A 10,857-nucleotide genomic window follows, 5' to 3' on the forward strand; every position below is an offset into this window, starting at 1 on the left:
CTGACGTTTCTAGCTCTAATTGTTCAAAAGAAGAGTATACTAGTTTCCAAGCACTTGCTAAAATTTACCCCATTAATTTGAAGAAATGTTATTTAACACACAACTGACTCAAAAGTAAGGATTCAACTCCAGGTTGAATTAATCTTTCTTTTGCTCTGTACTCAATTGCAGGAATTATTTAAACAAAGCCAATCTAGAGTGGTGCGTTATACCTTTTTATAATATTTGATTTTCATGTCATAAACTACCACTTCATACTACTTTAACTCAAGAGACTCTAAAATCGTCAGCACCTCCAAACCGCAATTTAATGTAATCTCCACTTTCTCCTGTTAAAATCAACTTTAAACCAATGTGCAATAAGTGGGATACCTAAACCGATGAGCCAATTTTAGTGCATGGTTTATGGTCAGAAGGCTGCACATAGATGTAAGCTAATGAATTTTATAAATAAAGAAAGACTATTAATACTTATACATGTGCAGTCAGCACAATGATAATTAATCAGAAAATATAAACTCATCTTCCAAAGAAACTAATTTAAACTTCATGATTGCTAATGGACTATGGAATAGCAACTAACAACATAAATTACTTTTCTTATCATAGAGGTAGAACTCTGGAATAAAGAGACTGTTTCTTTCTGGAAAGAAATAGCTATATCAATTAAATTATTATTACTAATAATTATATATAGTTATAATAATTGCTATTTACAAAATGCCATCTCTAGACATACACTACTTTTTGACATGGTATTCATTATTGGTGACTTAAGTATTTTGTTATTATGGTTATCACTTGCAAACCATCAATATCATTGATAAGACTGCATATTAAAAGCAACACACCAGGCAAGTTTTCACTGGCGACAAAAAAACCTATTGTCAGTTTCAGACGAATCTACAAGAAGAACAGCACTAGTCATATAATATCTTATCATGAGACAGACTATCTCGCATTGTCAGATGGTGTGGTGAGGCACCAGACGAAATGTCTCAAGAATATAATAATTTCCTGGAAAACAATTTATAAAATTGCTAGACCAGCTTTTCACAATTTAGAGTTTTTGAATGAGATGAGGCGCATATTTGAATATTTAATATTCAAATATGCACCTCATACCATATTATAACATGATTTTTTTCATTTGAGTTTGCAGATTTGCAATTCTTTGATGAAAGAGACCACACAAAGCCAAATACCATCATGTCATTACTTTCATACCAGATGTTGAGCCGGCATATCTTTTGCGGATAATTTGTGGAATCAAAATCACAAACAACCTGAAAAAATCATGTCATACAGTACAGTTAAATCCCAATAATTTGAACCTTCAAGGGAAAACGAAAAAGGTTTGAGTCATCAGGGGTTCAAGTTAAGGTAAAGGTAGGTAAAGTCTGTCTCGGCTGGTCCTCAGCCGGAGTTTCCCGGTTTGTTTTGTAGGATTTCCTCCCCCTGGCCCCCCCGGGAGAGGGCAGAAAGAAAAAAAGCCCCCCCGCCCCCCCCCCAGGGGTTCAAGTTAGTGCAAGTAAAATTAGTTAGAAAATGAGGGGAATTGGAAAAGGTTCGAGTTAGCAAGAGTTTTGAGTTTTTGGTGGTTCAAGTTATCGGAATTTAACTGTAGTTACCATAAATTTATTTTACCCATCTAGACATCAAGCATGGATTGCTGAGTGCCTCAGTACATTATCTGGCATTTGAAATCTATTGCTGCCTTCTTCACACTGGGCACGAGGTGGTGCATCGGAGTGAAGCCTGACGTGATCTTGCAGATGTTCGGCAATGCAGAATTCTTTATCACAAACAAAGCACTTGTAAGGCCGCTTGCCATTGTGAATATTCATGTGATCTTGAAATTCAGCCTCAGTAAAGAACTTCATGGAACAGATTTTGCAGTCAAATAGCACAACTGCTCCACTCTGTTCACGAGTGTGCTCTTCGATGTGAATCTTGTAGCTTTCTGCCTTTGTGAATGTCTTGAAGCAGTAGTTGCAGCGGTGGAAGGATCTGCTTGCTTTCACAGGTTGTACTATTGAGAAAGAATTAGTAAACAGAGGTCAATTCAGCTGCCTTCAACTGAAGAGTGTACGACTGTAAAAAAAATTCAAGACAAATATATTTCATTGATTGCTCCAGATTATTCATTAATGCTAGTCATTGATAGGGCTTCTTTCCCTCGTAGTTCAGCAGGGAGGGTCTATTATACTTTGGTGGCTTGGCGGTTTAAGGCAACTTTGAGTGTCGGTTTGCAGGTACATTCACATTTATCTGGCGGAAAAAGGTCAAGAAATTATGGCAGTTACAGTCTAAAAAAAGAGTTGTGCAGTCTAGGAAGAACAAAATATGGGGATTTGCAGAGTACAAATGGGGGGGGGGGGGCTCCCTCTTTGTTTTTTTTTTTTTTTTGGGGTTTTTTTTTTTTGGGGGGGATAGTTTTTTTTTTATAATGGGGATTTTGGAAAATATATTATTAGGAAAAAATGTAAAAAAAAAAAAAAAAAAGGGAAGAAGAAAAAAAAAAAAAAAATTAAAAAAAAAAAATGTTTTTTTTGGTGTGGGGCCCCCCCCCCCCCCCCAAAAAAAAAAAAAAACCCCCCCGGGAACCACCCTCAGCAGGGACTTACATGTCTACTGCATGCTACCAGATTAATTGGCTTACAGGGCAGAAGATTTACACAACCAAAAAAAAAGAGAAAATATAGCGAAGTCTCCTAACTTCTCAAGTCTCTAAGGGAAATGAAAACGGGTTCAAAAAGTGAAGGTAAAATTGCTGTGTTTGCCTGGGTGAATCAAGTCAAAGGGAAATGATTTTTGGTTCCATTTGTCAGGAGATTCTTGAAATCAGTGGCTTGAGAAACCAGGATTCCACCATTGAAGGATACAGAGGAAAAAATACTTGAATTATAAAAAGCTCACCATTATGCATGGCTCGATGCGCCCTTAATGCACCAATATGCAAAAAGTTCTTCCCGCAGTGACCACAAGGCATGTTGCCCACTTTGTGCCCCAGTTTGTGTTTACGAAGTGCATCAGCTCTGCGGAACTCCATATTGCATTCCTCGCACTTGAATTGGTTGGCTCCAGTGTGAAGGTTGATGTGTTTCTTAAGATCACTGGACTGCTTGAAGGCTTTTTGACAGATATGACACTTGAAGGGTCGTTCACCTAAAAGAATAAAATAGAAGGAAAACATTATTTTGGGTGCCTTTTTTCCATTAATGTAAACAGTGATTTCCCTGATTGCAATACATGCATATTTTCATTTGATTAGTACAACAAAAATAGTGATGCTGAGATTTATAGCCAAATGAAATATTTGCCTTCATGCGACCAGTATAACTAGAAGTGGTGATAAACATACCTGTATGTATACGGGTATGATCACGCAGGTGGCTTCGGGTCCGAAACATCTTGCCACAGACCTCACAGCGGAATTTAAAGCGCTTGTTTCCCATATGGATAACGGAATGCTGCTTTAGAAGGCTGGAACGACTGAAGGTCTTGTTACAAACTTGACAGTGGTGAACGGAACTCTCTGGTGAGTCTCTTTGATCTAGAAAGAAAAAAGAAACAGAAAATCATTTCAAATGTTACAAAATGGGTTGCATTAATGGCAACCATGGGGTGTATGGGTACATATTACATTATGGGGGCCAGGGGGAAAGGGACTTTTGCATAGCAGATAGAAAGGGCTTCTTCTTAAACTCAGGGATTGCAAATTAAGCTTGGACATATTGTTACCTGTTAAAGATTCAGAAGACGGTGACTGCTGCCCGGCATTGCCAGCCATTTTTCCATCACTGGGTACATCGCCAGACTCGGAGGCTTCCGAAGTTTCAGAATCATCATCACGCTCTTCTCTGTCCTCATCCTTCAGTTTGTTTTGTTCTCTTGCGAAATACTTCAACATGTCGGCAGACCTCTCTTGAGACGTTGGAACGTTATACAGGCTTGTTGGAGGTTCTCTGTTAGCTTGGGAGAAGATATTCCGACGGTCATTTTCCAATGGCAACTTTGCGGGAGAAAACTGCATTGTTTGGTCCCTTGTGTTTAACTGCTCACAAGTTTTCTTTGCTTCCTTAAAAGCCCAGGAATACTTTTCAGCATGCTCCTTAATTTCCTTGCTCCATGACTGCAATGTCACTGGGCTCTCAGCATTATGTGGAACATAGGGTATCCGGTCATGAGGAATACCAACATGCAGATATTTCATGTTGTTCACAATAAGGCTGTAATTCTGCGGCAGCTGGTGGTTTTGCATTTGATCAGCACCAGGAATGTTTTCCAGTGATTTAGCTGCCGACTTGGATGATGCTGGAGATCTAGATTTTGAATCAGCCTCTGCTAAACTGCCTTTGATCAAGCTCTCGTCATTTCTCTCATTATCAGAAGGCTTTTGTGAGCTATGATATTGAATGACAGATACGCGGTGACAGGGAACAGCATCTTGACTCTCTGCACTCTTTGAAACCTCAACACTGCTTTTTGGAGAATTCTCTGCTCTTGAGATGTTTTCAATAAAATTGCTATAAAGCCTTCTTTGCATTTGATAATCAACATTCACGGCAAAGTGTGGCATTAGTTGGGGAACACTATTGACTGCAGAGTGAAAGGCATTGATAGACTGACCCATAGGACTTTTTTGCCTCTCGGGTAAAGAAACACTGACATGACCAGTTCTTTCTGGGGAAGTACTTCTATTCTCTGCATGATTAGTGCTTTGATATGGCAGCCTCAGATAATCCATGCCTTGAGGATTTGGCTGTGGACTACGAGAGTACCTCATTTGAACACTTTGAGGTACATGAAACTCGGCACCCTCGTTGGTCATTTTTGGTGGAAAGGTGCGCACCTGTTCCATATGGCTCATATTTGGCAACAACCTGTTTGATACTTCCTGATAGGTTAAGCCTGGGCTAACAGCAGCAGGAGGCTGTGGTCTAGCTGGTTTGACCGGATTTACAGGTGGTGGTGACTGCTTTAGTCGCGTCTCGTCTCCTGAATCTGACGCTGTTTCCGACCCACTGCCGGTGGTATTGCTTGGTGAAGACCTTTGCTGCATTATCTTATGAAGCTCGAGTAGCTGGTTGGCAACATCTAATTTCAGGTTCTTTTCGTGAACATCATGGTCTTCCTCAGTACTGTCTTTCTGTGCATTACCCTTCTGTGCAGAATCTGACAGTTCTGACGGCGTTTGCTCTCCATCTGTTTGGTCTGGAAACACTGAGGGATGGAATTCTTTATGACGCTCAAAAGCTTCCTCAGAAGTGAACAGAGCACTACAAGCAATGCACTTGAAGAACTTGTGAACAGAATTGATGTGTCCGCGGCAGTGATGAGAGCGTGTAAAGGCAGAAGGACAGATGGGGCACTTGTATGGTTTGTCCAAAGTGTGTGTGCGGCGATGTTTCTTGAGGTCACTGGACTGTTTAAACCCCTTGTGGCAAATATCACAAATATATGGACGTTCCCCTGAAAAATAAAATAATAACTAGTATGATTAGCACTGGTATCATTTCTGCATCAAATTCCTAGGATTTACTTGTAACCCATTCAGTTTCAGAATCAAATTTCAAGTCGAAGTGGTTCTAACTGTCTGCGATCATTTGAACAAAAGCCTCTGAGAAATTCTCTCACATGGTACTGCACCTTGACATGTATACAAAGACGCTCCTAGTGTTTAAATCTGTGGATAAAACCCTAGTGTGTGACCATTCAAATGAAAGCTACTGAGAACATCATAGTGTTTGTTTCCAATGTTTTGTAATCCTCTACTAGCTTACATGATCGAAGTAGGATGAAAATATTTCAAACTGTTGTACCATCCACCTGATTGCTTAACCCAGAATTTTGTGCCCTTGTGCCCTAAACTTACCTGTATGGACTCTAACATGGTCTTTCAGATGTGACGACACCCTGAACTGCTTTCCACAGGTTGTACACTTGTATGGTTTTTCTCCAGAGTGCAACCTTAAGTGAATGTTCCTGCTGCTTGGGTGGCTGAACAACTTTCCGCAGACATGACACTTATAGTATTTCTGGTCACCGTGCACATCCTTGCAGTGCTGACGCAGCATCGCCAAACCCATGTACTGAGTGTTGCAGCGTTCACACTTGTACATACGAAGTCGCTTGGACAATGCCCCACCAGCTCCTTGGGGCGAGTCGTCTACTCCAGAAACTGTGCTGGACTGCGAATCTAAGATAACAAGAAATAATTAAGAAGTCAACAAAAAATATTTTCCTCTGCCAGTTGCTATATGAGAGTGAAGTGTCTTGTCCAAGAAGTACAGTAGATCACACCATTTCACATAATTTTTTGTGCACAAACTTGTACAAAGTTTAAAATATATATATATATAACAAACATCCACGCAAGATATGAGAAACAGAGTTTCTTGTACAGGCAATATTCACAAAGTCAGGGTATCAAATTGGATTTTAAATGTGTATTTAGATAACAAGATAGTTCTCTTAAAAGGGGGGAGCCTTGAGCCATGCGGCCCATAACGTCGGAGCTCATCTCGATTTTTGTAGCATTATATTAATTTCTACTCCCCCTGAATGGGATGCTAGCCCATCCCAGGGTACCCCCCAGCATTTTGTCGCCGTACCCATAAATTATAGCCCCTGGGTTGAGAGAGGGGCTATGAGAGCGAAGTACATTGCCCAAGAACACAACACAGAGACCCCAGCCAGGGCTCAAACGCAGACCACTCAACCCGGAGTCTGGCGGCGCACTAACCATTAGGCCACCACGCCTCCCGCAGTTCTCTTAAAGGCAAGTATACAATACCTTGATCAGCCACATCTTTAGGACTTTGATCCTCCTCTGTATCATTTTTATCAACTTCTGGTATTTCAGTGTTAGTATCTTTAGTCAAATCTCCAGCATTTTCCTCATCAACAGAATCAGTTTTGCTCTCTTCTGGACGTTGTTCTTCTTTGCTGCCTTTGGAGATTTTCCTAACGGGTACTACAGGTACACTGAGATCATCAGTAGTTTCTGATTCTTCACACTCAGTTTCTGTATAAACTCTTTTTATGCTTATTTTCCTGCAACAAGAACAACAAAAAGATTAGTTTGCTTTCAACTCTGCCCATAAAGAGCACAACATATCAAGCTTTGTCCTGAAAGTCTGTACTGTAATTTATGGATTTTGGGTCAGACATCCACAACGACCTACAGTATCAGCTGAACTATCAGGGATGTCGCTATAAGGGCTGGTTGCCAGCTAATTTCATGGGCTGACAGAGAACATTTATTGTGATATTTATTATGTTGCATTTTAATACATTTATATAACATCTTTAGTTGGTACTTTTAGTTGATACCTACCTTTGAATCATTTTGAAAAATATGACTTCTACCAATTCAATGTTCACCAGGTTTCAGTAAGACTGTAATAATAATAATTAAAAAAATAGACATGAAATTCAAAATGTTAACTTAGTGTGAAATTTCTATATCATAGATGTGGTAAAATATACATTTTATGGACAATGCTGGTATTTAATTGGTGACTACCATTGAGCACTTCTACAATAGCCACCTTAAGAGCTGAAGTAACAGCGCCGTTACAGATCTAGAGAGGTTTCAGTAAGAGTCAAGTGTATAAATTAAATGACATGGATTTAATTTTATACAGGGCTGGATGAGAAATTCTGGCTGTTGCAGAGGGGTGGCTGTAAGTGAAGGCTCAATAATGTATTAATTACCACTGCGCATAATTCAAAACACAGTTTTGAGTCTACGGAAAAATAACTAGTATATAGACAAGAAAAAGAATTCAAAATGCTGCATAATGCTTTGTGAAAATACTGTATGTCATATAACATCTTCAAATAGAGATTGCAAGACTACGATAACCATTACAATGTAAAACTTGCACTTCAAAATAAAGTAACACTTGTAAATTTTAAAAATAAATTCTAACAGAATGAACAGCACACATATAATTCAGAGAGAGAGAAAAACCTCAAATCAATTAATGAAAGCGAATTTATATTGCAAAACACTATTTGATCAAACAAATACCATGCTTAAAATATGCATAGACTATTTTTTCTAGAACTTTTGAAGAATCTACATAAAATTGAAGCAAAACAAATCTGATTTCTAACCGTTCTAAGGAAATAATCTCCAAGCGTTTTGTGTTCTATCCCACCATATTTTATACGAGGTCCGGAATCTTCAGTTCTTAGTGACGGTCGCGATATAGAAGTATTGATCAAAATTCTGCCTTTATGAACACATTCGAGAACCGGACGTGGAGGTCAACCATTACGTAAAACAGTCAGACACGACACACATTCCAAAATATTTCCGTTGTTACATTTTAGCTCGAATAAAAATCTGGAAAATCTAAATTTCACCTGTAAAATTCAACCACAATTTAGAGGATCGAGAAAAACCCTTTCAAATCGGGGAAATTTCTTTATAAAAGTCGAAAGCGGAATTTTCGTCAAACCTTCGCCTAAAGGTTAAGTCATCAAGTAAAAATAAAATTCGCTACCGCTCGCTAAATGAACAATTATGTGAATATTTTAAACTAAAATTCTAAATGACTTGACAACGCGAAAAAGTGAACGCGTAAATGTACTCGTCCAGTAAAAATACACGTGTTTATATTATAGGTTTAACGTAAAATAATAAAAGCCGCCGTCACATTTGTCAAAATAACAATTTATTCCCGAGCATAAAGCAACAATAAATGTCCCCTTGAGGACATCGGCAAGATGAAATCTTGGAATCTGTTAGTTTATTTTATTAAATGATCGTCCAAAGCGCCTTCAGGGAATTGAAATGTACATGTAATGTAAAATCCAATTGTAAAAGCATGGGCACGTGCGGTTTCTAATTCCATCCTCGGTAACAAAAATTGAGTGGTCTGTTCTCCCGTTTTGGTCAAAACGAACGTTAAAGAACTTATCGGTTACGCAGAATGTAACCCAGTAAGCCGTATCTGTTCCACCCTAGAAATACAGGCAGGCGAAAAATCGCAGGAACGACCGGAATGGCGGAAAGAGGCTAAACGTGAACTACGGCATGCCTGATTAAAAGTACGCGATTCATTGCTTGTAGAAATGTTGTAAAACACTGTTCTCATCCGAAAAGCATCAAATAAATCGAAAAAGTGAATTATGCGCGATAAAACGAAATAAAACTGCTTTGCAAGTAACGTGGCATGTGATCAAACATGGTGGTCGTTCACGTTCTTGTTCAAGATGGTTCACGTATTTTCGAGCGCATTCTGGACGGTGGATAACTGTTATAGCGCTCGAGAACGATAAAAATCGCATTTTGGACGATGAATGACTTTTTCGCATAGTTTTAACTCTTTCTGTAATAGAAAACTTGACAAAAAGGCTCAAAGAAAGCGAACGGAACTAAACGAAGGAAACGGCCAACGCGAAGGGTAACTTGACATTACATTTCACGTAGGCTGATGAAACGTGTAATCAGTTGTGGAAAAAAAATCGTTACCTCTTAAACAGACCACCTAGATTGCCATTGAATCATCGATCGCTTGCTGAAGCACTCTCTGCCAAGTCTCAACCGCTCAAGGAGGAAGAAACGGCGCAGAAATCGGAATAGCAGTTTTCACGTAGAACCCACTAATTTTGACGCAATCTACATGCCCTGAACGTGTGAGCCAGGTGTTTGTTTTTTGATCGACGTGTTTCAAATCACCTCAGTCACGTGGTCACGTGGGCTAAAAATATCGATAAATATCTGAAATATCAGCCTTTGTAAATGGCATATTACAACTGAAACTGAAAAGAACGATATCAAAACCTGTAAACTGCGATATTTCTCCGTTTCCTTTTAGTTAAAATCGTCTGTTTTTGGCTCGTTTTCTCTGCCATTTTACGTAGCGCGCGCTAGAGAGTGGTAGGATCCTGGGAACGAGGGCTAAAACATGACGTAATGTTAGTTCCCTTTCACAAGCGGAAAAAACTTCATTTCAACTTTTCTGAAAGAAACCAAAACGTTGCCTTAAGTATCATCGATATTTTAAATTTTTGTAACTTTTTTACAATGCTTCATGTGAAAGTGTTTGCCTCTCAACTCCTAATAATATTGTAATAAGCTTATGTTCCTAATCGTTCCAATTTTGCTGCTGGGCACATTACTCGTGTTTCAATATGGTTATGTAAACATACGCACGAGTTTTCCTGATATTATGGACCGGAAAAGCAGAAAATTATTTTTGGACGATTAGCAATTCATGTGCGTTTTATGTGATGGATATTCTGGCAACCTTTGATCTTGATTGAAGCCGATCGGTAGCTACTGGCAACGAAGAAGGGGAAGCAGAAAAATATAATAGACGAGTTGGTCAACACACTGAAAACACCAAAAAAGAGCAAGTGATCACTACGAAAAAACAACGGGTAAAAATGCCGAAGTACATGTCTTTTAGAATACATAACAGAGGTTATTTGTGAATGTGGCAAAAGCGTTGATTTTCGTGCGGTTTCCGAAGGTTTCTAAGTACTACGCACTTTCCTGATGTGGTTTAAGGGAAAGTACATATTGTTGTCTAGCTGGCTAAGGAAGTCATGCAACATCACACGCGCCAGTTACCCAGAGAAACAACAATATATCCGATTCTGTTTTGATTCGGTGGTCCGGCTAATCTATTGAGACAGGGGGGAGGGGAGGGGAGGGATATGGCGATGTCTCGTTTTCATGCAAAGCAGATAATCGCACGTTTTTCAATCAAATCGAATCAAATCACTCCGAATGTGGTTCGCGTTTCACACGTATAGCACGTTTCAAGGTTTCGCATAATTTGGAACTTCAAACGATTAACATGTAGATCTGTATTTAGTTCACGATGTTCGACG

General features: G+C 39.2%; 1 protein-coding gene across 2 annotated transcripts; it reads right to left on the bottom strand.

Moving 5' to 3' along the window:
- Positions 1-1,497: 1,497 nt before the first annotated feature.
- Positions 1,498-9,653, bottom strand: LOC144646995 (uncharacterized). 2 transcript variants are annotated; one of them, XM_078506725.1, is made up of 8 exons: positions 9,491-9,653; positions 7,343-7,404; positions 6,800-7,059; positions 5,879-6,202; positions 3,745-5,475; positions 3,365-3,556; positions 2,920-3,168; positions 1,498-2,032 (listed from the first exon to the last, which is right to left on the bottom strand). In XM_078506725.1, exons 2-8 carry the CDS (start codon positions 7,351-7,353, stop codon positions 1,659-1,661), a joined length of 3,141 nt encoding a protein of 1,046 aa, XP_078362851.1. In that variant the 5' UTR covers positions 7,354-7,404; positions 9,491-9,653; the 3' UTR covers positions 1,498-1,658. The 2 variants fall into 2 exon arrangements, with proteins under 2 accessions (XP_078362851.1, XP_078362852.1); XM_078506726.1 differs by lacking the exon at positions 9,491-9,653 and adding an exon at positions 8,128-8,303.
- Between the last annotated feature and the right edge of the window lie 1,204 nt (positions 9,654-10,857).

This window comes from Oculina patagonica, chromosome 3, assembly GCF_052425735.1.
Source record: "Oculina patagonica isolate OP01 chromosome 3, crgOcupat, whole genome shotgun sequence".
In the NCBI taxonomy this organism is placed as follows: domain Eukaryota; kingdom Metazoa; phylum Cnidaria; class Anthozoa; order Scleractinia; family Oculinidae; genus Oculina; species Oculina patagonica.

Bases quoted from the DNA above. Each gene is read 5' to 3' on its own strand.
- LOC144646995 (XM_078506725.1), bottom strand. The intron at 5,476-5,878 runs GTAAGTTTAGGG...TTTATTTTTCAG, and splicing joins CCATGTTAGAGTCCATACAG to GGGAACGTCCATATATTTGT. The intron at 2,033-2,919 runs GTGAGCTTTTTA...CTTTCTCAATAG, and splicing joins GCATCGAGCCATGCATAATG to TACAACCTGTGAAAGCAAGC.